The sequence below is a fragment of the Cylas formicarius genome, unplaced genomic scaffold, assembly GCF_029955315.1.
Source record: "Cylas formicarius isolate icCylForm1 unplaced genomic scaffold, icCylForm1.1 PGA_scaffold_6__28_contigs__length_40554024, whole genome shotgun sequence".
NCBI classification, from domain to species: Eukaryota; Metazoa; Arthropoda; class Insecta; order Coleoptera; family Brentidae; genus Cylas; species Cylas formicarius.
In genome coordinates, this window is record NW_026844347.1 from 22,979,373 (window position 1) to 23,004,894 (window position 25,522).

At 34.6% G+C, this 25,522-nt stretch overlaps 5 protein-coding genes across 5 annotated transcripts; 4 read left to right on the forward strand and 1 right to left on the reverse strand.

Moving 5' to 3' along the window:
- The first annotated feature begins 475 nt into the window (after positions 1–475).
- On the forward strand, positions 476–12,148 carry LOC132703169 (uncharacterized). Its single transcript, XM_060672297.1, has 6 exons — positions 476–559; positions 744–1,460; positions 5,267–5,841; positions 8,100–8,104; positions 8,179–8,826; positions 11,497–12,148. The coding sequence occupies exons 1-6, from the start codon at positions 548–550 to the stop codon at positions 12,144–12,146; spliced, it is 2,607 nt and encodes an 868-aa protein (XP_060528280.1). The 5' UTR covers positions 476–547; the 3' UTR covers positions 12,147–12,148.
- On the forward strand, positions 5,111–5,953 carry LOC132703416 (cuticle protein 7-like). Its single transcript, XM_060672662.1, has 2 exons — positions 5,111–5,203; positions 5,267–5,953. Exons 1-2 carry the CDS (start codon positions 5,192–5,194, stop codon positions 5,858–5,860), a joined length of 606 nt encoding a protein of 201 aa, XP_060528645.1. The 5' UTR covers positions 5,111–5,191; the 3' UTR covers positions 5,861–5,953.
- Positions 12,149–14,787: 2,639 nt separating the features above from the next.
- Positions 14,788–15,522, forward strand: LOC132703732 (cuticle protein 7-like). Its single transcript, XM_060673170.1, has 2 exons — positions 14,788–14,814; positions 14,871–15,522. The coding sequence occupies exons 1-2, from the start codon at positions 14,803–14,805 to the stop codon at positions 15,462–15,464; spliced, it is 606 nt and encodes a 201-aa protein (XP_060529153.1). The 5' UTR covers positions 14,788–14,802; the 3' UTR covers positions 15,465–15,522.
- A 3,455-nt stretch (positions 15,523–18,977) lies between these two features.
- Positions 18,978–19,836, forward strand: LOC132703703 (cuticle protein 7-like). The gene is made up of 2 exons (XM_060673120.1): positions 18,978–19,011; positions 19,249–19,836. Exons 1-2 carry the CDS (start codon positions 19,000–19,002, stop codon positions 19,834–19,836), a joined length of 600 nt encoding a protein of 199 aa, XP_060529103.1. The 5' UTR covers positions 18,978–18,999.
- A 1,351-nt stretch (positions 19,837–21,187) lies between these two features.
- Positions 21,188–22,208, reverse strand: LOC132703775 (cuticle protein 8-like). The gene is made up of 2 exons (XM_060673233.1): positions 21,938–22,208; positions 21,188–21,873 (listed from the first exon to the last, which is right to left on the reverse strand). Exons 1-2 carry the CDS (start codon positions 21,947–21,949, stop codon positions 21,292–21,294), a joined length of 594 nt encoding a protein of 197 aa, XP_060529216.1. The 5' UTR covers positions 21,950–22,208; the 3' UTR covers positions 21,188–21,291.
- Between the last annotated feature and the right edge of the window lie 3,314 nt (positions 22,209–25,522).

Below are 25,522 nucleotides of genomic sequence, written 5' to 3' on the forward strand. Positions count from 1 at the left end.
TTTTTGATGTTGGTTGACATGCAAAACCAATATTTGTGTAATTATTACCATTTCTTATCTAGGGATCTGTTAAGAATATCCAACGTTTACATGCGGCAACCCACAACGATTTATTTGACATCAAAGATTTCGATCTAAACCAATCGACCCAGTTTCCGTTATATAATCTAAGCATGTTTATAATTGCCGATACCATTTTTATGTAACACCTTAAACGGCCCAGCCAAAAGTGTATTTTATTTTCAGTGGTGACCACGAAAACAGAAATGTATGAATCAATGTTAGGTAATTAGCACATGGGCCCACGCCCACTTGTCAACACAGTCCCAGATATTTATGTATACGATTAGACATTACGAAAACTAGTGCAATGATAATTTGATCACGTTACCCAATTTTTCAAATCAATCATTATGTTATTTTTGGGCGTATTTGGTGAATGTAACTGTATGCCTAGTCTACAGAAGGACCCGCCTTTGTGTAGGTATATAAGCGAGAAAAAAATTAATTGCAATCAGTTAACATACAGATACTCAATTCATTCAATATGGTCTCAAAGGTAAGAAAACATCTGCTGGTATTTTTACGGTATTTCTGGATATTGTTTAATTAATTTACGAAATTTTAAAAGCAGTTCAACAACAATTAAGCTGTTGATCTGTAAAAGCAATATGTAACGATCACAGTTCAGATATGTTAGAACCAAAAGTTTTTGGTTTTAATACAAATACTTTTTTCTCAAGGTCATCATCCTTGCCGCCCTAGTCGCCACCGCCTTGGCCGCGCCTCTAGACGGGCCGACTTCTTTCGCTAGCTTTAATGAGAACCACAATACCGTCCACCACATCCAATCGGCTCCAGCTTTGATCAAATCCGCCCCCGTCTATGCTCACGCTCCCGCTGCCGCCCCTGTCTACGCTCAAGCTGCCGCACCAGCATACGCCGCTCCAGCTTACCAAGCTCACTCTTATGCATCTCCAGCCCACTCGTCGGCTAGTTCGTACTCTACCTCTTCTTTCGCTCAACACTCAGCGCCCCTAGCGAGTTACGCTGCCCCCATCGCTAAAATCGCCGTGCCTGCCATCAAAGTAGCTCCCGTAGCTCACTACGCTGCTCCCGTAGCCAAAGTTTTGTCTCCAGTAGCTCACTACGCTCCAGCTGCTCCCGCACATCATCAAGAAGAATACGCCCACCCCAAATACGAATTCGCTTATGCCGTCGAAGATCACCACACCGGTGACATCCACTCCCAGCAGGAACAGCGCGACGGAGACCACGTTGTAGGACAGTACTCTCTCCATGAAGCTGATGGTACCGTACGCATCGTTAAATATTCCGATGACGGTCACGGTTTCAACGCCGTGGTCGAAAGGTCTGGACATCCCACGGAAGCACCTGCAGTTTATAAAAAGCTGATCGTGCCAGTAGCTAAGGCTGTCGTAGCTGAGCCCCAGTACCAACATCATTATTAAGTCAATTACGAGCACTGAAGCTAATTAGGTTATGTTGTTAATATTATTTATTGTGTTGTCCGTGTGAAATAAATGCAATGTTGCGATAAATCTAAATAATTTTTTGTCGGTGAGCGATTGCTTTGCAATCATCGAAAGGTTACTTTTCTGACGCATACTATCCCAACATTTGTCTAACTATATCGGTAGTAAATAAACTGAAAACATCTCACCGTAGGTCAAATGGTAGAGTACGTACTTGTGCACATAGTATAAGACATTTACTTTAAAAGTAAAGCGTTACACACATCTCCCGCATTTATCACAATTTTGAAAAATCATTTTAGCAGAAGTTGTATATACTATTTAACTTAGAAAAAAATCTTTGTCAAATTGACGAGTTTAACGAATCTTCCGTCTATCGTTGTCTATTTAGTCGTGAATATAAAACAAAATAAATAAACGTCAAAATAATGTTTCTTTCTGTTGGGATGATCTACCTATCTATAAAAAATTTATAGCCAGTTTAAAAGACCTTAGATCGTTTATTGCTTACGCTAAACAGGGTTATCCCGTCAGTAATCACTATATTTTATTAACTTGTCAGGTACTTACCCAAAACTTAAAAAAATCTATTTCCGTTAAGACTTCGAGAAACTGAATTTACTTTTAATGCTATAATTAATAAAGTAATTGTAAGTATAGTATCAATGTCCAACTTCTTTCATGTAGGCCGATGAGGACAACTTCAGAAAAAAGTTAAAATAAGCAATAAAAGATGGTGCTCATTGCTGGCAATTTATTCTTTATACTTTAAGTTTTCCGCAAGATTATTCTCCCCAGATTTTGTTTTGCACTCGTTACTAACTATGTTGCTGATAGTCTAATAGGTTATGCAATTTTTGTATACATGATGAATAAAAATGAACAAATCGGAAGAAGTGATATAACTGTTCTATTTTAAAAAAAAAAACTGTGTCTGGCGCTTTATTATACTTTTATCCATGTTAATATTCTTTTCGTAAACACTGTGTGTAATAATTTTCGCTGAAATATTTGCAGCTACCGGAAGCATTATTTCATTATACTGGCTGGTTTTGTTGATAATTGCTGCTAACATGGTTTTTTAAATAGGTAATGCTTAATGAATAGCGGCACCAACCAAACTAGATTCTGTTCTCGCACCTTCGACTATGGGAAACTTAAAACTTCGTGACATCACTTGAAAAGTCGATTATTAGTTTGAAAATAATTTGGATCCTTTTATATAATGCCGTATGTACGCAACAGCATTTTATTAAAGAATCAATTATAACGCTTCAAAAGTTGCTTGTCATATTCTTATGCAAATTGCAATCTACACATTCTTCCGAGTGGTAGCAAAAATGAAAAGTGTTATACTTAACTTTCGAATAATATGGGCATATAACACACCTACTAGTTTACGAGAAATTGTGACCTGTTCTGCGAGTATTTGGAACATCAGCGCACGCCTAGATTTAAAAATACATTGGCAAATTTAACATTAAATGCAATATACCTCATGTGCTGTTGTTCAATGGTCACATTTAATTTTATTTAATTTCATAATTTTAATCTAATACAAATAATATTAGTTTTCAAAGACACAGGCTGTGTTTCAGTTTAAAAAAAATAGTGTCAGTTAAGCTCTGAAGAAGCCGACAGGATGATTTGCGAAAAGTCAGCAAGATCGATTCAGCAAAAACCGACGCAGGAGGAATTCAGAAGTTTTGCAAATATTAGAAATAATTTCATGAAATATCGAATTCTAACATTTTACCTTTGTCCTATTCCAATACATTCTCAGTTTGAAATGTCCAATTGAAGACCAGCATATTTATAATGGAAACAATCAATCCTAAGTCGCATCACAAATATGACCGGCAGGCACAAGTGAATAAATATAGCAACAGTATAAATTAATTTAAAATAATTTGGGAATTAGAATACTCTCATGCTACATTTAAAAGTGTTCATAGGTAGATAATATAGGGCAAAGTGTCCTAAATTTAAACTTAGGTGGCTTTTACTTGATGAAAATCCATTTAACAAAATAAATAAGAACTAAAAGTTCAGATTTTCACGAAATTATATATTTTTACTTATGTCAAAGTTTCTAAAAATAACATAATATTTACACGTGCAGATAAAGGGAAGACAGTCATAGCTATCGATCTCCCAGAATATATTTCAAACACCAACAATTTTCTTAAACCAGAACTTTTCCAATTTATCAAACACGATCCTACCGAGTTATATCAAAGATAAGTCAAGGAAGTAATTACTAACTGCACACTATTTAGTGACAAAGACAAATATTTTTTAAAAATTATGAATCCACAACCGCCGAAATCATATTCTTTAGTTAAATTACATAAACAAGATATGCCCATTAGACCAGTCGTGTCTTATGTAACAGCTCCAGGAGTTAAACTCTCAACAAAATTAGTAAATATTTTAAAGTTTCACATATATTTTAAACCAAAATTTGCAATAAAAAAATCTGAAAAATCAGGTGTCTGCAGGTTGAGATACGGATCTTGTCCTAAAATTTATATTGGACAAACAGGTAGATCCTTCAAGAAACGCATTAACGAACATAAAAGAGCGTTTAAAAACAATAGTCTAGATTCTAATTATGATACATACTTAACACAGAAAAACACATTTTTGAGGACAATTTGGATATTTTACATATAGCCACAAAAAATAGAAAATTAAATTATTGGAGATTAACAAAATGAGACATTCAAATGTATTGCATAGCGATCAATTAGATTTAAATACCTTTCCTTTATTGAACTTAAATTCTCACAACAACATTAATTAAGCTTTTATTGTCATTTTTTGGTATATATAGTAGCAGGTAGTTTGTAAATATTACATTTGATAAAGATAAGGTGTTAATAATTTATAAAAGTCGTTGGACCTCTCGTATGTAAATTTTACTGTAATTTACCATTAACCTCATCTCATTGTCAGTGCTATAAAAAAAAATCCTGGTCTCATATATACAATAATAACTTATTTGTACTATTTAGTGCAATTAAGTGTAAAAACGTTGGTAAAGCCACTATATGGGAAAAAGACAATTAATAGCAAGGAATGTAAGGAAAGTGTTAGATAACGCTCAGACACACGCACACCCAGCGATCTAAAATCCCTCGTCCTAGACCTCTATATTTATTACATGGTTAAATAGAAATCCAATTCTTCGGGTGTTGTTTTTCTCTTTACTTGCCGTTGGGTTTTAGCTAAGAAGAATGTCGAAACGCTACTCATAAATTAACAAAAAATGGTACGGCACTTATGTCTCAAACTTTTAAAAAATTCACTGTTCGATCAGAACTGGGAGTATATGCATAATTGCTATTTACAACACAAACTTGTCGTTCTTGGCTTATAAGAGAACTAAATTGCTGTAATCTAAGAAAATAGTGATTTTAATTCGCAACATCACATGCTTGTATTTTAACAAAGAATTAATCTTAGCCAGGATATGCGGCTGTATTTCGATCGCTGCCGTCTGGGCGCATTTCTTTGACCTAGACCTCCATATTTTTTAAAGCCTGCGTAACCAACGCCGACGCTAGACCAATTTCGTTATACACCGAAAACAGTGAACGGCTACTCAACAAGGTCCTTTCATATTCATTCGTATAAATACAGTTGAAAAATCGATTAGCAATCAGTTGAGGTTTTTGATCCATACAAACAAAATGTTGTCTAATGTACGTTTACCTAAAAGCTCTTGGTTTGACAATCATATAGTTAATCCTTTGTATCATTTTCAGCTGTTCGCTTTTGCAGCCCTAGTGGCCACCTCCATTGCCGTTCCAGTTGAACATGGAGCGACCTCATATTCAACTTACAACCAAAACTACAACAACGTGCAACACATCCAGTCAGCACCTGCTTTCGTGAAAGCGACTTCATCTTACTCAGTTCCAGCGTATTCGGCACCTACTTACACAAAACTGGCTCTGCCTGTTGCTCCAGTTGTTTCATATGCTACACCAGTCGCTAAAGTCGTCGCCCCAATTACGAAAGTAATCGCTCCAGTGTCCCACTATGCGTCGGCTCCAGTTTACAAGGAAGAATACGCTCCAGCGAAATACGAATTCGCGTATGGAATCCAAGACGCCCACACTGGTGACTTCCACTCCCAACAGGAACAACGTGACGGTGACCACGTCGTAGGACAGTACTCGCTTCACGAAGCCGACGGTACCGTGAGGATTGTAAAGTACTCTGACGATGGACACGGTTTCAACGCTGTCGTTGAAAAATCCGGTCAACCCACGGAAGCTCCAGCCGTTTACAAAAAGCTCGTGGTACCTGTAGCTAAAGCATTAGTAGCTACCCCACAGTATCCATACCACAACTAAGACGGGCAACTTCTAGATATTTTAAATTAGGAATTAAAAGAAATTAATTTATTTTCGATTTCGTTAAATATACTTTTGAATCGTTTGCTCTTTTTGGTTTAATTACTGCAACCCGGACAACAATAAATGTTCATTGGTTCAAATGCGTTAACAAACTGACTATATAAAATTGTTTTCAACAACTATTGCAAAGTTAAGTTACTGGCAAGTTGGAATCATAAAAATCGGAAGGGTTTTAACCTACAGCTGCATCACCATAAACCTTAAAGAAAAACTCACAAAATATAAGAAAAAATAAGTCTAAATTATGATGTTCTATATAAATATAAATTACCAATCCAATACTTTTTTTTCTAAAATAATTAAAGTACATGGATTCGAAAACATTTTTTTATTGACCTACGGTTTTTTTACGGTTTTGAAGTGCGGCTAAAGTTTGGTCCACTTACCAAATAACAAAAACACAATAGTTAGAGGAATACCATACCATCTTTCATACATTTTCGTATAACACCCCTAGCTCTTATTTATCAAAACATAAGACTGGCCCTTCAGTTTAGAAACTTTCACGACTCTCACGTTTTTCTAAAAATTGCGTTTTCGAAGTAAACCAAAAAATCAATCTGAATACGTGCTTAACAAGTCCACAGAGACCAAGTCTTTTAGTTATCAATTAAAAAGAAGTATAATAATTCCAATTTTAATAAATAAGCAATTAATTAAATTAATTTGTGACCACTTAACATCTTAACTAATAGATATGAAAAAAAAAAATTACTCCCGTCTGTAAAATACCTAATTACCCACCGATCTAGCGTGCGGGAAGTGTCACTTTACCACGTCAGTTTCGTTTCCCATGAATCCGAGCCACTTCGGACATTTCCGGGATTTTACCGCACGGATTTGGGAGCAATCGGATGTTTTCGGAGATATTTGACGTTTGTCAATTCTGACGGTCATGTCAGTGAATGTATTCGTGTTGTTTTGCGAAAATGGACCCGAAAACTAACGGTTGTAGAAAAAATATAATATGCAGCACGTTCGGTAAACTTTTTAACCACTCGTTTATTAAAATCTCGCTCCGCTCGTGTCAAATAAACTCGTGAGTCAAATGCCGTTTACCGCACTTGTTGCATAGTATACTATTTCCGACTGATTCATCAGTGGTTATATAATAAAATGCAATAAAATAATGCAAGCCATTATTCACCACGCATAGGGATGACTCTATCTTCATCATGGAGAAAACAAGAAATTAACGACTAGTTAACCACCAAAAATATTCAATGTGAAGATAATTTGTTAAAGAAGTTTATAAGTTGTGAAAGTTCTGCACATAGACGTCAGTTGAATTAGTTGTAGTATTTGACGTATAGCCCAGTATAGTGCGTATAGTGCTCCAGCTAGCTGCTACAGTGATGCTTAGAGAATTAAGTTAAATATCCACTTTCCTTTATGATTCAAAAATATTAATATTTAAGAAAAACTAATTGCATTACTGAAATCGACTGAAAAATAAAGTGACTGTTTTATTAAAGGCTATATGAATCAAATCGTGCCTTTTTGACATTTTTGCTCTACACTGAAAAATATCAAAATGATATCTGCAACTATCCACTAATTACAATAATTTATTAAAAACAGCCCTGTTAGAACGACCTCTACCCACATTTTATTTATAATAAGCTTCTGTCCCCAGTATTCAGGGATCGCGCCATATATGATGCTGGGTTCATCTTTCAAATCATCCAGCCAAAATCACAAGCAGGAAAAATCCAGAAGGTTCATTACGTTTATACTGAAATATTAGATTTCCGAATCCTTTTATTTTTGTAAATTGTACTAAATCTTAAACTGTGATAATTCCGATCAATTTAAATTGATACAATATTTATGCACCGAAATGAAAAATGCCTTTTATACTTAATACATTCAAAAATGCGACAAAAAAATATTTGGCGGGTACCGTTAAAAGTTCGCCTGTACAAGTAATGTAATTATATAATCAATTTTTATATTCGACAAACTGCATTGCAGCAGAACCATTAACCTCATTTTTACGAAACGGATGAAAGTGAAAGAACATTTCTTTGACCTAGACCCCCATATTTAAAAAAGCGCGACCTACGCCAGTCGATCAAAGTTAAAAAATCCCGCTCACATAATATCCCCTACCCTAAAATTGTACTACTCACACAAACCGTGCACGAATGTCGAATCTAACAAGGTCTTTGCAAAGCTGGTGTATATAATCCACGAAAAAATCAAGCTATCGTCAGTTAAGGAATAAGCTTAATCGATACATCATGTTCTCTAAGGTAAATTTATTAAGAGAAAGAAAAACTCGATGTTTAAAGTCGATTTTTCGTTTCAGATTTTTGCTTTTGCTGCCATTGTGGCCACCTCCATTGCCGTTCCAGTTGAACATGGGGCGACCTCATATTCAAGCTACAACCAAAACTACAACAACGTGCAACACATCCAGTCAGCACCTGCTTTAGTGAAAGCGACTTCATCTTACTCAGTTCCAGCGTATTCGGCACCTAGTTACACAAAACTGGCTCTGCCTGTTGCTCCAGTTGTTTCATATGCTGCACCAGTCGCTAAAGTCGTCGCCCCAATTACGAAAGTAATCGCTCCAGTGTCCCACTATGCGTCGGCTCCAGTTTACAAGGAAGAATACGCTCCAGCGAAATACGAATTCGCGTATGGAATCCAAGACGCCCATACTGGTGACTTCCACTCCCAACAGGAACAACGTGACGGTGACCACGTCGTCGGACAGTACTCGCTTCACGAAGCCGACGGTACCGTGAGGATTGTAAAGTACTCTGACGATGGACACGGTTTCAACGCTGTCGTTGAAAAATCCGGTCAACCCACGGAAGCTCCAGCCGTTTACAAAAAGCTCGTGGTACCTGTAGCTAAAGCATTAGTAGCTACCCCACAGTATCCATACCACAACTAAGACGGGCAACTTCTAGATATTTTACATTAGGAATTAAAAGAAATTAATTTATTTTCGATTTCGTTAAATATACTTTTGAATCGTTTGCTCTTTTTGGTTTAATTATTGCAACCCAGACAACAATAATTGTTCATTGGTGCAAATGCGTTAACAAACTGACTATATAAAATTGTTTTCAACAACTATTGCAAAGTTAAGTTACTGGCAAGTTGGAATCATAGAAATCGGAAGGGTTTTAACCTCCAGCTGCATCACCATAAACCTTAAAGAAAAACTCACAAAATATGATGAAAAAATAAATCTAAATTTAAAAAAATTACTTGAAGTCGCATTTACACTGTTTACAATTAGTCGTATTCCTATTTTTCCAGCGAAGTTGGATATTCTAATATGATAATGATGATATGTTGTTCTATATGAATGTAAATTACCAATCAAAAACTTTTCTCTTCTAAAATAATTCAACATTTTTTACTTGACATACAGGGTGTTTTTTTCTCAATTTATCTCCCAAATTTTGAAGTGCAGTCGAAGTTTGGTACACTTGCCACATAACATACATTTTCGTAGACCACCCCTAGCTTTTATTTATGAAAACATAAGATTGCCCCTTAAGTTTGGAAACTTTTACGGCTCTCGCGATTTTCTAAAAATTGCGTTTGAGAAGTAAACCAGAAAATCAATCTGAATTCGTAGTCCTCACATTTGTTCACACTAGCCGAATGTCGGACCCGATTGAAGCGGCAAACAATGATGAAGATTGTTATGTATTATTTTAAAAGAAAACTATAAATAAAGGAAAAGTTTGGGTGCTCCCAATCCTGAAAGAAGAGAGGTTTACTTTAGGAAGATCACTCAGTTGAGAGCCTTTTCATTATTTTAGAATGCCCATAGCTACATTCAACCATCTACTGGTGCGAGTTTTAGTTAGCTAAATACAAGATTTAGAGACTGCATTAGTCTTGAAGAATATTTCACTTCAAACACACCTTCATTTTTACTTATTTATTTAAAGAAAATCACACAAGCTACCGGTTTTTGATAGGTTAGGCTATTTCAGAAAAGTTTCGAGTAGTAACATGGGAAACTCTGTTCAGTTAGTTCTGCTTAATGTCGGTGTCGACTATACCGTAGGTAAACTTTTTGAAATAAAATTATTTTTTATGACTAATGTAAATCCAATTCTAATAAGTAAGCAATTAATTAAATTAGTTTTTGACCACTTAACATCTTAACTAATAGATATGAAAAAAAATTTTACTCCCGTCTGTAAAATACCTAATTACCCACAGATTTAGCGTTCGGGAAGTGTCACTTTACCACGTCAGTTTCGTTTCCCATGAATCCGAGCCACTTCGGACATTTCCGGGATTTTACCGCACGGATTTGGGAGTAATCGGATGTTTTCGAAGATATTTGACGTTTGTCCAAAAACTGACGGTCGTAGAAAAAGTATAGTATGCAACACGTTCGGAAAACTTTTTAACCCAGTCGTTTATTAAAAACTGGCTCCGCTGCGCTCCGCTCGTGTCAAATAAACTCGTGAGTCAAATGCCGTTTACCGCACTTGTTGCATAATATACTATTTCCGACTGATTCATCAGTGGTTATATAATAAAATGCAATAAAATAATGCAAGCCAACATTCATCATTATTATAAATGCATCTAAAGTTTATAAGTTGTGAAAATTCTGCACATAGACGTCAATTTGAATTAGTAGTAGTGTTTGACATATAGCCAAGAAGTAGTGCTCCAGCTAGCTGATACAGTGCTGCTTAAAGAATTAAGTTAAATATCCACTTTCCTTTATGCTGCAAAAATATTAATATTTAAGAAAAAAGAATTGATTACTGAAATCAACTCACTTATTTAAGAAAAATAAAGTGGCTGTTTTATTAAAGGCGTGTCTTTTTAACATTTTTGCTCAACACTGAAAAATATCCAAAGGGTATCTGCAACTCATCCACTTATTGCAATAATTAATTAAAAATAGTCCTGTTAGAACTATCTGACCTCATAATAAGCTTCTAGATTATTCTTATCCTCAGTATTCATGGATCGCGCCATATATGATGCTGGCTTCGTTTTTCAAATCATCCAGCCAAAACCACAAGCAGGAAAAATCCAGAAGGTTCATTAGGTTTATAATGAAAAATTAGATTTCCGAATCTTTTTATTTTTGTAAATTGTACTAAATCTTAAACTGTGATAATTCAGATCAATTTAAATTGATACAATATTTATGCGCCGAAATGAAAAATGCCTTTTATACTTAATACATTCAAAAATGCGACAAAAAATATTTGGCGGGTACCGTTAAAAGTTGGCCTGTACAAGTAATGCAATTATATAATCAAATTTTATATTCGACAAATTGCATTGCAGCAGAACTATTAACCTCATTTTTACGAAACGGATGAAAGTGAAAGAACATTTCTTTGACCTAGACCCCCCTATTTAAAAAAGCGCGACCTACGCCAGTCGATCAACGTTAAAAAATCCTGCTCACATAATATCCCCTACCCTAAAATTGTACTACTCACACAAACCGTGCACGAATGTCGAATGTAACAAGGACTTTGCGAAGCTGATGTATATAATCCACGAAAAAATCAAGCTATCGTCAGTTAAGGAATAAGCTTAATCGATACATCATGTTCTCTAAGGTAAATTTATTAAGAGAAAGAAAAACTCGATGTTTAAAGTCGATTTTTCGTTTCAGATTTTTGCTTTTGCTGCCATTGTGGCCACCTCCATTGCCGTTCCAGTTGAACATGGGGCGACCTCATATTCAAGCTACAACCAAAACTACAACAACGTGCAACACATCCAGTCAGCACCTGCTTTAGTGAAAGCGACTTCATCTTACTCAGTTCCAGCGTATTCGGCACCTAGTTACACAAAACTGGCTCTGCCTGTTGCTCCAGTTGTTTCATATGCTGCACCAGTCGCTAAAGTCGTCGCCCCAATTACGAAAGTAATCGCTCCAGTGTCCCACTATGCGTCGGCTCCAGTTTACAAGGAAGAATACGCTCCAGCGAAATACGAATTCGCGTATGGAATCCAAGACGCCCATACTGGTGACTTCCACTCCCAACAGGAACAACGTGACGGTGACCACGTCGTCGGACAGTACTCGCTTCACGAAGCCGACGGTACCGTGAGGATTGTAAAGTACTCTGACGATGGACACGGTTTCAACGCTGTCGTTGAAAAATCCGGTCAACCCACGGAAGCTCCAGCCGTTTACAAAAAGCTCGTGGTACCTGTAGCTAAAGCATTAGTAGCTACCCCACAGTATCCATACCACAACTAAGACGGGCAACTTCTAGATATTTTACATTAGGAATTAAAAGAAATTAATTTATTTTCGATTTCGTTAAATATACTTTTGAATCGTTTGCTCTTTTTGGTTTAATTATTGCAACCCAGACAACAATAATTGTTCATTGGTGCAAATGCGTTAACAAACTGACTATATAAAATTGTTTTCAACAACTATTGCAAAGTTAAGTTACTGGCAAGTTGGAATCATAGAAATCGGAAGGGTTTTAACCTCCAGCTGCATCACCATAAACCTTAAAGAAAAACTCACAAAATATGATGAAAAAATAAATCTAAATTTAAAAAAATTACTTGAAGTCGCATTTACACTGTTTACAATTAGTCGTATTCCTATTTTTCCAGCGAAGTTGGATATTCTAATATGATAATGATGATATGTTGTTCTATATGAATGTAAATTACCAATCAAAAACTTTTCTCTTCTAAAATAATTCAACATTTTTTACTTGACATACAGGGTGTTTTTTTCTCAATTTATCTCCCAAATTTTGAAGTGCAGTCGAAGTTTGGTACACTTGCCACATAACATACATTTTCGTAGACCACCCCTAGCTTTTATTTATGAAAACATAAGATTGCCCCTTAAGTTTGGAAACTTTTACGGCTCTCGCGATTTTCTAAAAATTGCGTTTGAGAAGTAAACCAGAAAATCAATCTGAATTCGTAGTCCTCACATTTGTTCACACTAGCCGAATGTCGGACCCGATTGAAGCGGCAAACAATGATGAAGATTGTTATGTATTATTTTAAAAGAAAACTATAAATAAAGGAAAAGTTTGGGTGCTCCCAATCCTGAAAGAAGAGAGGTTTACTTTAGGAAGATCACTCAGTTGAGAGCCTTTTCATTATTTTAGAATGCCCATAGCTACATTCAACCATCTACTGGTGCGAGTTTTAGTTAGCTAAATACAAGATTTAGAGACTGCATTAGTCTTGAAGAATATTTCACTTCAAACACACCTTCATTTTTACTTATTTATTTAAAGAAAATCACACAAGCTACCGGTTTTTGATAGGTTAGGCTATTTCAGAAAAGTTTCGAGTAGTAACATGGGAAACTCTGTTCAGTTAGTTCTGCTTAATGTCGGTGTCGACTATACCGTAGGTAAACTTTTTGAAATAAAATTATTTTTTATGACTAATGTAAATCCAATTCTAATAAGTAAGCAATTAATTAAATTAGTTTTTGACCACTTAACATCTTAACTAATAGATATGAAAAAAAATTTTACTCCCGTCTGTAAAATACCTAATTACCCACAGATTTAGCGTTCGGGAAGTGTCACTTTACCACGTCAGTTTCGTTTCCCATGAATCCGAGCCACTTCGGACATTTCCGGGATTTTACCGCACGGATTTGGGAGTAATCGGATGTTTTCGAAGATATTTGACGTTTGTCCAAAAACTGACGGTCGTAGAAAAAGTATAGTATGCAACACGTTCGGAAAACTTTTTAACCCAGTCGTTTATTAAAAACTGGCTCCGCTGCGCTCCGCTCGTGTCAAATAAACTCGTGAGTCAAATGCCGTTTACCGCACTTGTTGCATAATATACTATTTCCGACTGATTCATCAGTGGTTATATAATAAAATGCAATAAAATAATGCAAGCCAACATTCATCATTATTATAAATGCATCTAAAGTTTATAAGTTGTGAAAATTCTGCACATAGACGTCAATTTGAATTAGTAGTAGTGTTTGACATATAGCCAAGAAGTAGTGCTCCAGCTAGCTGATACAGTGCTGCTTAAAGAATTAAGTTAAATATCCACTTTCCTTTATGCTGCAAAAATATTAATATTTAAGAAAAAAGAATTGATTACTGAAATCAACTCACTTATTTAAGAAAAATAAAGTGGCTGTTTTATTAAAGGCGTGTCTTTTTAACATTTTTGCTCAACACTGAAAAATATCCAAAGGGTATCTGCAACTCATCCACTTATTGCAATAATTAATTAAAAATAGTCCTGTTAGAACTATCTGACCTCATAATAAGCTTCTAGATTATTCTTATCCTCAGTATTCATGGATCGCGCCATATATGATGCTGGCTTCGTTTTTCAAATCATCCAGCCAAAACCACAAGCAGGAAAAATCCAGAAGGTTCATTAGGTTTATAATGAAAAATTAGATTTCCGAATCTTTTTATTTTTGTAAATTGTACTAAATCTTAAACTGTGATAATTCAGATCAATTTAAATTGATACAATATTTATGCGCCGAAATGAAAAATGCCTTTTATACTTAATACATTCAAAAATGCGACAAAAAATATTTGGCGGGTACCGTTAAAAGTTGGCCTGTACAAGTAATGCAATTATATAATCAAATTTTATATTCGACAAATTGCATTGCAGCAGAACTATTAACCTCATTTTTACGAAACGGATGAAAGTGAAAGAACATTTCTTTGACCTAGACCCCCCTATTTAAAAAAGCGCGACCTACGCCAGTCGATCAACGTTAAAAAATCCTGCTCACATAATATCCCCTACCCTAAAATTGTACTACTCACACAAACCGTGCACGAATGTCGAATGTAACAAGGACTTTGCGAAGCTGATGTATATAATCCACGAAAAAATCAAGCTATCGTCAGTTAAGGAATAAGCTTAATCGATACATCATGTTCTCTAAGGTAAATTTATTAAGAGAAAGAAAAACTCGATGTTTAAAGTCGATTTTTCGTTTCAGATTTTTGCTTTTGCTGCCATTGTGGCCACCTCCATTGCTGTTCCAGTTGAACATGGGGCGACCTCATATTCAAGCTACAACCAAAACTACAACAATGTGCAACACATCCAGTCAGCAAATGCTTTCGTGAAAGCGACTCCATCTTACTCAGTTCCAGCGTATTCGGCACCTAGTTACACAAAAGTGGCTCTCCCTGTTGCTCCAGTTGTTTCATATGCTGCACCAGTCGCTAAAGTCGTCGCCCCAATTACGAAAGTAATCGCTCCAGTGTCCCACTATGCGTCGGCTCCAGTTTACAAGGAAGAATACGATCCAGCGAAATACGAATTCGCGTATGGAATCCAAGACGCCCACACTGGTGACTTCCACTCCCAACAGGAACAACGTGATGGTGACCATGTCGTAGGACAGTATTCGCTTCACGAAGCCGACGGTACCGTGAGGATTGTAAAGTACTCTGACGATGGACACGGTTTCAACGCTGTCGTTGAAAAATCTGGTCAACCCACAGAAGCTCCCGCCGTTGTTAAAAACCTCGTGGTTCCAATAGCTAAAGCCGTGGCAGCCGCTCCACAATATCAATATCACTACTAAACAAAGGAACTGAGAAAATCGCGCTATATTTATTTATTTATGATTAATACAAAAATTTTAAAATATTGACTTTTATAATTATATTTTTCGTCCACTCAACAAATCCCACCCATCTTTGCATTAAGCTAAATAAACTAAAATGACGGCAGTGCGGTGCCAGTACAAATATAATGCTTTAAACTATTTTTTCTACTTCCTATTCTAAAATACATAATTATGCACAGACCAAGCGTGCGTAAAATATCACTTTAAAATGTTAGCTTCTTTCAGCATTGCCGCGAGCCACTTCGAGTGTTTCAGGTGCTTTAGTCACGTACTTGGAGCGATCGGTATACCACAACAACACACAGACACAACAAACAAAAAAAATGAGAACACTCTATAACATTTAAACGGCTTGAGATAGCGATTTGAAATTTGAAAGGGTTAATATAGGAATGTGCAATTTTTTAGGAATATGTAGTCAATGGTTGCACTTCCGGTTTGAATGGAAATGACGGTAACTTTTGTATTTTAAATGGCACAACCTGTATTTTTTTGCATTTTTGGACTCAAGGAAAAATTCTACCTAGGATAGGACGGTCATTCTCATTTTTGTTTTTTTTTTTATTTTTGAAAATTGTGTCTAGAAGCCTCTGACCATCATAAATACTATTTACCGGGTCACCTGGTCATGGGAAGAATTGTAAATGAAACTTTTTTAATAACAAGTAGCATTTAATGTAATGAATTATTAGTTTTTTAGGAGAACCTAGTTTTTTCAAGAAGCACCCTAGCGGGAACAAAAACTTTTTAAAACCGGTACTTTTTTTAGAACATTTTGACTGGTAGAATTCATTTGAAAGTGGTATATCAACTTGTGTTACTGTAAGTAAGTTTTACATTGACACAAAACATCACATTCATTTATTTTGAAACTGGAGTTTTGTATTCATTTGAATTAAACAATTGGGATACATATTTACTTAATAACCAATTTATTTTAAGATGAAACTTTCATAGAATGCTTTCAAAATATCCTCCTTCCTGTATATGACCCTGGCTTTAGAAATTACATTCGCTGTAACCCTTCCTAACAATTCTGGTGTTATCAAGTGCAGCCCATATTCTCCGCTGTAATTTTTGCAGGCCGAACACTGGAATTACATAAACACGGTCCTTGACGTACCCCCAAACAAAAAAATCTAACGGTGTGAAGTCCGGTGACTGGACCGTGTGTTAAGATTAGTCTATCAACATAAACATCACGTAGGTGTTCAGTGACAAAATTATGGGGAGGTGTGCCATCCTGCTGAAAATCATCTAACGAGTCTTCAATTTCATTTCTTTGGAATTGTAAATATCGTGGGCTAGTTAAGGCACCAAGAAAAAAAAAACAGGTCCAATAAGTAGCCTTCCTATCACTCCTATCCAAACATTGACCAGTATCTGTTGTTCTGTCGTTTAAATATAACATTATTTGAGTTTTTTTTTAAATTCTCCTCACAGATTCGATTGAGATGTCTAATTCCATTTCTGTTAGCGATGCGGATTTGTGTTGACGTATCCCACAACATTGATTTATTATCATGACAAGAATATGCAGGAAGGAGACTTCCTGGATATTAGAAACATATAAACTATTTCTCCTTTTGTAAATTGATTATTATTTTCCATGTTAATCCAAATTTATAACACGACCAAATCCAAAAAAATGTACAAACTGTCAGAATTTTCAATCATACCGACTTGATGATGAATAGAAGCAAAGCAACCTAAGTAATATTTTGTTTTTATAAAAATGAATTTACTTATCTGGTTTTTTTCATCCTGTGAGCTTATTTTTTCAAAATTCTGGTGACAAAATGTTGCAAAAAAAGTATCGATTTAAAAAGTTTTTGTTCTAGGGTGCTACTTGAAAAAACTAGGTTATCCTAAAATTTTAAAAAAACAAAAGAAAAGAGAAAAACCGTCCAAACCTACGTAGAATGATCTCCTGAATCAAAAAATGTAAAAAATATAGCCATTTAAAATTCGAAAGTTTCTGTCGTTTCCGCTCGAACCGGAAGTGTTGTTAAATTTTAAAAAAGTTGGACATTCAGTCTATACCAAACCCTTCCAAATTTCAAATCGCTATCTGAAATTGGGACTGCATGTATTCAGCACATTCCAATCCTATCTATGAGGCGTCACCGTCCTAATGGTCATAGCGCTGAATTCAGACCTTATGATGTGTTATGTTATGGGGGGACTATCTACTCTTAACCGTAACTATCCCATCAACCACAGAATTTGTTATGAAATGTTAAAGCATATGATCTAAAATTAAATTCTGCGTTGATATTAGTTTTGTTGAACGATCGAAAATCGTTTTCCGTTCTTTATTCATCGTTTTATAAACTATCATCGTAAGAATATTTATCTGATATATTATTAGACGTCTACAGAAATTTTGTTATAAAAAATTATAATATTCTTCGGCATCTAACGAACTGTCATCTTCTCTTGGCGTTAAAATTAACTTAAATTTAGTAGTAAAGCTCCAACGGTAGCTTAAAGTCGATAACTTCTTGTTTTCTGCAAGATGAACTTGGAGTCTATGCGTCATGAAGGATGGTTTGAGTTATTTATAACTACTACTGAGTCAGCCGGAAGATATTTTATCATTTCATCAAAATAATCAAAAACTTTCGACTTCATGTCCTCATATGACACTACAGAATCTCCCTTCGCTTGCAATATGGTCCATTATTCGTTTTCGATTCGATTTTCCTTCGGTCCCTTCCGTATTGCTTTGTACCTCTCAAGTATTTTCGTCGTCAACGAACAAATTTATCGCTTTGCAGCAAAAGTGCTTTATTTTTTATAGTGACGGATTCTATTTGTATGGTCGGATAAATATTTTAAGTTGTACATACATAATTTCCAGTCTAACAAAGTAGTTGACTGTCGTAAACAATTGCATTAGTTAGGATTCCAACCCACTCCTATAGGAACTACTCCTTGAATTGGTAGTTGTTGCTCGAGTTATTAGAAACCGCTGTTAAAAAAAAAACAAAGTTGTTAACTGTGAATTCTGGTTAAATGTATTTTCTCTCGAATTCTTGTTAATTGTTTAGTTTTGAGAATCTGTCTGCAGTTCGCACTTTAAATGAATAAATAAATAAGACAGGTACCATATTGCCAAAGCATTTATAAACGAAATGTTGTTAAATAAATAAATTTTATTTAATTATGAGGCACGTAGATATTTGCTTTAAGTTTTTTGAGGAGCCAAATTTCTGTCTTCGCAGATATTATTCAAAATATCGATAAAATATTGAGTGATATTGCCCAACGTTTGCTATATATGTTGTTACTAAAAATTTCGACGAAAGTATAGTGAATGTAATCAGGTGCGGACTATTCGTTCGACCACACTTCTTTGACCCAGACCTCTATACTTTGAATGTGTTTACGACACAGCCAGATGAAACAGAGTTGGCGGGTATATATAGAAACGAAACAAACTTTTATACTTAGTTGAGGTGCAAGACTGATTAACAAAACATTCAAAATGTTTTCAAAGGTAAGTATCCTAGTGTGGTTGAAGTTAAGTATTGCAGGATAATTTCCGAAATATATTGATTTTGACATTTGAAAATAAAATAAATTAAGCACTTGGTATAATATAATAATATATTACGTGAACATAGATCTCGCCAAAAATTTAAAAAAATCCCGAGGAAGCGCTCCATATAATACAAAAATTGCTGTGTTTAATTATTACAAAGACTTTGATCAATACAATTATATTGCTTTTCAGATTTTTGCTTTCACTGTCATTGTGGCCACCGCCGTTGCTGTTCCAATCGAACATGAAGCCACCTCATACTCAAGCTATAACCAAAACTACAACAACGTCCAACATATCCAGGCTTCACCCGCTTTTGCAAAACTAACTCAAGCTTACTCCGCTCCAGCGTATTCTAAGTCTGCTTATGCAAAACTGGCGTTACCTGTTGCTCCCGTTGTTTCATATGCTGCCCCAGTAGCCAAAGTTGTTGCCCCAATCACTAAAGTTACCGCCCCTGCGCCTCACTACGCATCGGCTCCAGCTTACAAGGAAGAATACGCACCAGCTCAATACGAATTCGCGTATGGAATCCAAGATGCCCACACTGGTGACTTCCACTCCCAACAGGAACAACGTGATGGTGACCACGTGGTGGGACAGTACTCTCTTCATGAAGCTGATGGAACCGTACGCGTAGTCAAGTATTCCGATGATGGGCATGGCTTCAACGCAATCGTAGAAAGATCGGGAAGCCCCACTGAGGCTCCAGTAGCGTACAAGAAGCTTGTAGTACCCGTAGCAAAAGCTTTAGTGGCCGCTCCACAGTACCACCATTAATTGCCAAAAATTGAAAGTTACTTTTAAATTTTGTATTTATAATTACATATGAAAATTAAATTATTTCATTTTAGTTGAGTATTTGTAGTTTCTTTTTCTATAGCTCAGATGATGTTCATTGATAACTTAATATATTGATGCAATGCAATGATTTAATTTTAGAAGCAAGCAATACTTTTCATTTCACACCTGGCAGATAGGTAAACCCGACTTTAATTTCGTACATCGTATAAAATATTATTGCTTTTTCTCTACAAGTAAAAATATAAACAGTTTTCTTCAGGGATACTAAATTTGAAATCGACATTAACCGTATTTTTCAAAGTTAATATTTGTGATTATTAAAGAACCTTTTCTTGGAAGTAAGCAAAAATAATAACTATTCAATAACTATATCAAAATCAACATAACTAATGTCAAAAGGAGTTAAATCTTTTCACTATATAAAAATCAAAATAACTAATGTCAAAAGGAGTTAAATTTTTTCATCAATTTTCAAAAACTCGCTAAACATTTACATACACATCCTTACTTAAATAAGTCGTTATAGTGTGCAACTTCTATGCATATTTCTAAAAAATAGTATAAGTTCCCGTTTTCTTATTAATAAAATTTACAGGGTTACCACTTTTTCAATGGGAAGAACAATAATAATATTAATAACAATGAAATGTATTTTCACGTTTCCATGTTATTTCAACCAATCCTTATAAGGTCAGAAAAAAAAGAAAAAACAAATTTTTAGAAAATAAACTCAATTTGTTATCTATTTTTATAATCATTAAAGACTAAAAAATAAAAAAAAATGCATCAACGAAAGCAAAGTGCATAAATAAAAAAATCAATTTAAAAGCTAGAGAACAAAAAGAACGCTTTCGGTCTTGTGTGAGGTCGAGAACCAGACAAGCCAAATCGTTCAGGGTTCGGGCTCGAAGACAAGTCAATTTAATTTTAAGAGATCGAAGTCTTAGGACAAGCCGTCAGTCAAGGATACAAACCAGAGGAGGTTGTAAACCAGGGGATTGTCGAAAATTGAATTTTTGTCCATTAATTGCGGTTTCGGCTAAATAGCCAATATACTATTATACACCAATTATAATTATAAATCCTGTTTGAAAGTTAACAGCGAATTTTATGGAGTTAGATATAATTTATTTTATCTTAGATAACTTTCATTTGTGGCAGTAGCATTTCAAAACTAATACACAGTGTATACAAAACTTTATCCTTCTTATTTTGTGAGATTAGAAATAAATTTGCTTGGAGGAAATACTAGAAATAAAGAACTTGGTTTTTCTAATTCTATTTGTTAGTACACCTGACACGTGACAATACAGCCTGCTGTTGGGATTGTAATGAAACTGCTTTAAATACTCAAACACACAAATAATAATTGTATTTCCTTAACAATTAAATAATTTACAATATAAGTAAATGGCTCCTATTTTTTGGCAATTAATAATGGTCCTGTGGGGCGGTTATTACATTTTTTGCTACGGGTACTACAAGTTTCTTATATGCTACCGGAGCTATAGCAAGGCTTCCAGATCTTTCTACGATTGCGTTGAAGCCATGCCCATCATCGGAATACTTGACTACGCGTGCGGTTCCATCAGCTTCATGAAGAGAGTACTGTCCCACCACGTGTTCACCATCACGTTGTTCCTGCTGGGAGTGGAAGTCACCAGTGTGGGCATCTTGGATTCCGTACGCGAATTCATATTTAGCTGGTGCGTACTCTTCCTTGTAAGCTGGACTTGACGAATAGTGAGGAGCAGGAACTTTAGCAACTGGGGCAATAACTTGAGCCACTGGAGCGGAATATGAAACAACTGGAGCTACCGAAAGAGCCAGTTTTGTATAAGCAGGCTCAGAATAGGATGAAGCTGAATAAGCTTGAGTCGGTTCCACGAAAGAGGGTGCTGACTGGATTTGTTGGAATGCATTTTGGTTCTGGTTGTAGCTTGAGTATGAGGTGTCTCCATGTTCGACTGAAATGGCAGTGGTAGTGGCCAAAATGGCAGTGAAAGCCAAAATCTGAAAGCGGCATTTTAAACGTTATTATAGAAAAAGCGATATGATTGCGTAGATAATTACTTGCCTTTGAAAACATTACTGTTGCCTTATGGATCAAGCGTGCACCTCAACTAACCCTACATATTTTTTTTGTTATATATATACCAACAAACGATCCCACACGCTTCATCTAATAATTGTGTAAAAACTTATTTAAAAGTATAGAGGTCTGGGTCAACGAAAGGTGGTCGATTTCAGTAATAGCGCACACCTTATTTACTTTCGTTCCACTGTACTTAACACTTAAGCAAAGCTTGCATAATACGATAGAAATCGTCACAAATTTATCGTCACTTAATTTATAACATAGACAAAATATCAAAATAAATACAAAAAAAAGCAAAAATTAATAATATAATGAAACGTACTAAAAAAATAATCAAATTTGCTATTTGTTAACTGCACATGTACATTTACATTTTTAATACCAAGAATATACATACTATTTTAAATTTAGATTGCAATCACCCTTTTATGATTTCTATAGCTCACCAGTGAGTTAAAATTTATGGAATACTTGTGACTTCTCGCTAGGGAGTTATAAGCCACATTACTAACTTAAAACGAAATAAATTCTACTATCATTATATGTAGGAGTGTCTTAATAACAAATGGTAGCAGACGACCCATCCTAAAAGCATAAGTCCACAAAAAATGGTGTACTACTATCGGAAATGGCAATGAACAAATTACTGCCATTTTGTACAACATATTTATGTAAATCAGCCTTTTCCACATTAATTTACATAAAATCAAAATACAGTAATTAAAATTTTCACATTGTTAACATTGTCTTACATTGTCCTAATATACCATCTCTTACATTCTTGAATCTTAGATGGTAATTTAATCACATAAAAAAATATATTGATTTAAAACTACCATCCAAATTAGGAAATAAGATTTCTGGTATAGGAAATTGCAAGATAATTAAAAATCAAAAGGTCCTACTTTCATTGTTAACTACAATTTGATCAGCGTGAAATTTCCACAACCGGCTTGACAAATTCTTGAACCGCCCATGCTAATTTGCTTCTAAAATTATTAAAAACTTCTTACACAATAGGTTCAGTGCTTGACAGATTGGGTCAATTAATTAAAAAGTTAATATAATTAAATACTAGAATCGGGCAAAAATTCGTACAAGGAAACGTAAATAGCTTTAAGAATATTATGACTGTTTTTTTTTTCTTACGATGCCTTTTGTTTCGTTATTGTACTCCCTGAATCGATCGTTGATTGACGGACCCCATTCTAATAAAACTAAACCTATTTGCTCAGTAACTAGGTTACAATAGGGGGCTATTCTAAACCAACAGAGAAATGATTGCATATCCAGAATGAAAAACAATCATCTAGTTAACCAAAGTCACAATTTTGCGATTACAATTATATATTGTTACTTTTTAGTTCCTAGTTCATCATTTTCATTAATCTGAACAATCAGTTTTTTCCTTTGGACATTTTTACCTGTCAAAATTTCTTTCTGAATGCTTTTGGATGGCAAACGTCTAAATTTTGATATTCTGTTTTTGCAGAAATAGCATTTTTGTAAATTAAATAAATTATTTATTATGTTATTATTCTTTACATTTCTTTAAAATTTGCAGGAAACTATAGACTTATTTATTTATTTTATAATAAGAGGAAAACTTACTATTTACAAATCTTCTGGAGTCCTCCTGCATCAGAGCATAATTGAAACTGATGATGACAAAATGGGTTAACATATCCAGTGCAACACATTATCACATAATTAGACCGGAGCAAGGTTGTATAATCGGGCGGCTGCTTATAATGGAATAACATCTAATCTCAGAAGCTGTCAAAAAATGTATATAAAAAACTAAAGTCGAAAGTCGCTTCGAGTCACTTATATTTGTCTGTATTTTCAAAGGACACGTAACAACTTACTTATTTTAATGAAAACAAAAAAAAATCGTATTTCATATATAATAAAAATTAAATACCTAAGTTTAACTGCTTGCGACATATCTTAAAAGTAAATGAAAAACTTATTGAGTCATTTTATACAAAACTTCTGGATTCCTCCTGCATCGGTCTTTGTTGGGTCGAACTTGCTAACGTTTCGCCAATCAAACTTTTTTTTTTCTGAATGAAACATATATTTTATATATTTTTAATAATATTTGCTAGAAGCTGTCAAACATTGATTTCCAAACCAGCAATAACCCAAAGTAGTGATGGTTCATAGCATTTTGACAATGGAAAAACTTTTTATTGCTAATATTTCGAAATTTACAATGTTTTGATATAAGTTAGATATATAAGAAAAATGATGTGTTTCTATTTGAGAAAATGACTTTTAACTAATTTTTTCATTTCAATTAAACCACACTCTGTTTATTTATTTTTAGAAAGACACTATTAAAGCAGAAAATCATCCCTAAATATATTCGGTCGAAGAAATCACCTTTGACATAATCACACATATATCAGAGACAGCAACACTTAGCTATAAGATGTTATGTTTTCCTAAATATTCAAAAATGCCTTAATATACCAAATGTAGGGTGTTTCCCTGAGAGTAGAAAAGCATTTACTTGTTCGCGGAAATACAAACCTTCTATGTATATAATAATGAAATATTCTAAAATTATAAGTGAATCCAAACCACTTGCTTTGTCTTTAAGTTTTTTTTTGGTTATGTTTAGAGGTTCTGATATAAGGTGCCACTTATTTCAAAAAAAGAGGCACGTTTCTTAGATTACCGAAATAAAATCTAATGAAACGTAGAGCAGTAACTGGAACATTTGGGTAATTATTTATTTAAAAATTGATATTACCCCAATCAGTTACCGTTTATTGCAACGAATCTTTAATTTTCAACGTATAGTGTCAATAAAATCGTAGTCAGTTATCCCCTCGGTTTACTGTGTGGTATAGTTTTAATTGATTCAATTGGAATTGCCGATAGAATAATGCGACATAAAAGAACCCGTACAAAAATGTAACATTTCAGAATGTAAACGGAAAATCACATTCAAGAAATGATAAATATTTATTTTTATATTGTCATCAGTCGTCTGAACGAGCAGAAGTAAATAAATTTTCGAATGAGCTTAAACCGATTTCTCGAAAGCAATTTCACTTAACTTAAAGAAATAAATATTCCATAAATAGATTGTCCACACGAATTTGTTGAAACCGGGTGGACGATGGAAAACTTAAAGATTTTCGCATGCGAAAGAAATCAATTTGAGCCAAATTTCTTATTGATTGCTTTATTTTAATTAGTTTTAAGTTATTTAAATTTACCACTATTATTACAACACATTCCAGATTCCGACTTCATAGCTCTAACAATAACATTTTTGTGCTGTGACTAAAAATTATGGTAGATATAATATCCTTTTTCCAATGGGTATGGGTATCGAAAACTCCAGTGTGGTATCCATGTGTCAAACTTCATGTGCACCTTTACAATAAATATCATAATAAAGTCAGTTTTCTTGGGTTTATGTTTTGTTCGTATTTTTTGGAACTTAAAAAACAAAAAGAAAACTGAAACAACAATTACGTTTTGTTTTTACTTAAGGCCCTTTTCCACTGATTGTTGCAATAAGGTAAAACACATTCAACAATCAAC

Bases quoted from the DNA above. Each gene is read 5' to 3' on its own strand.
- LOC132703169 (XM_060672297.1), top strand. The intron at 1,461-5,266 runs CATCATTATTAA...TATCATTTTCAG, and splicing joins TAGCTGAGCCCCAGTACCAA to CTGTTCGCTTTTGCAGCCCT. The intron at 8,827-11,496 runs AAGACGGGCAAC...ATGTTCTCTAAG, and splicing joins ACAGTATCCATACCACAACT to GTAAATTTATTAAGAGAAAG.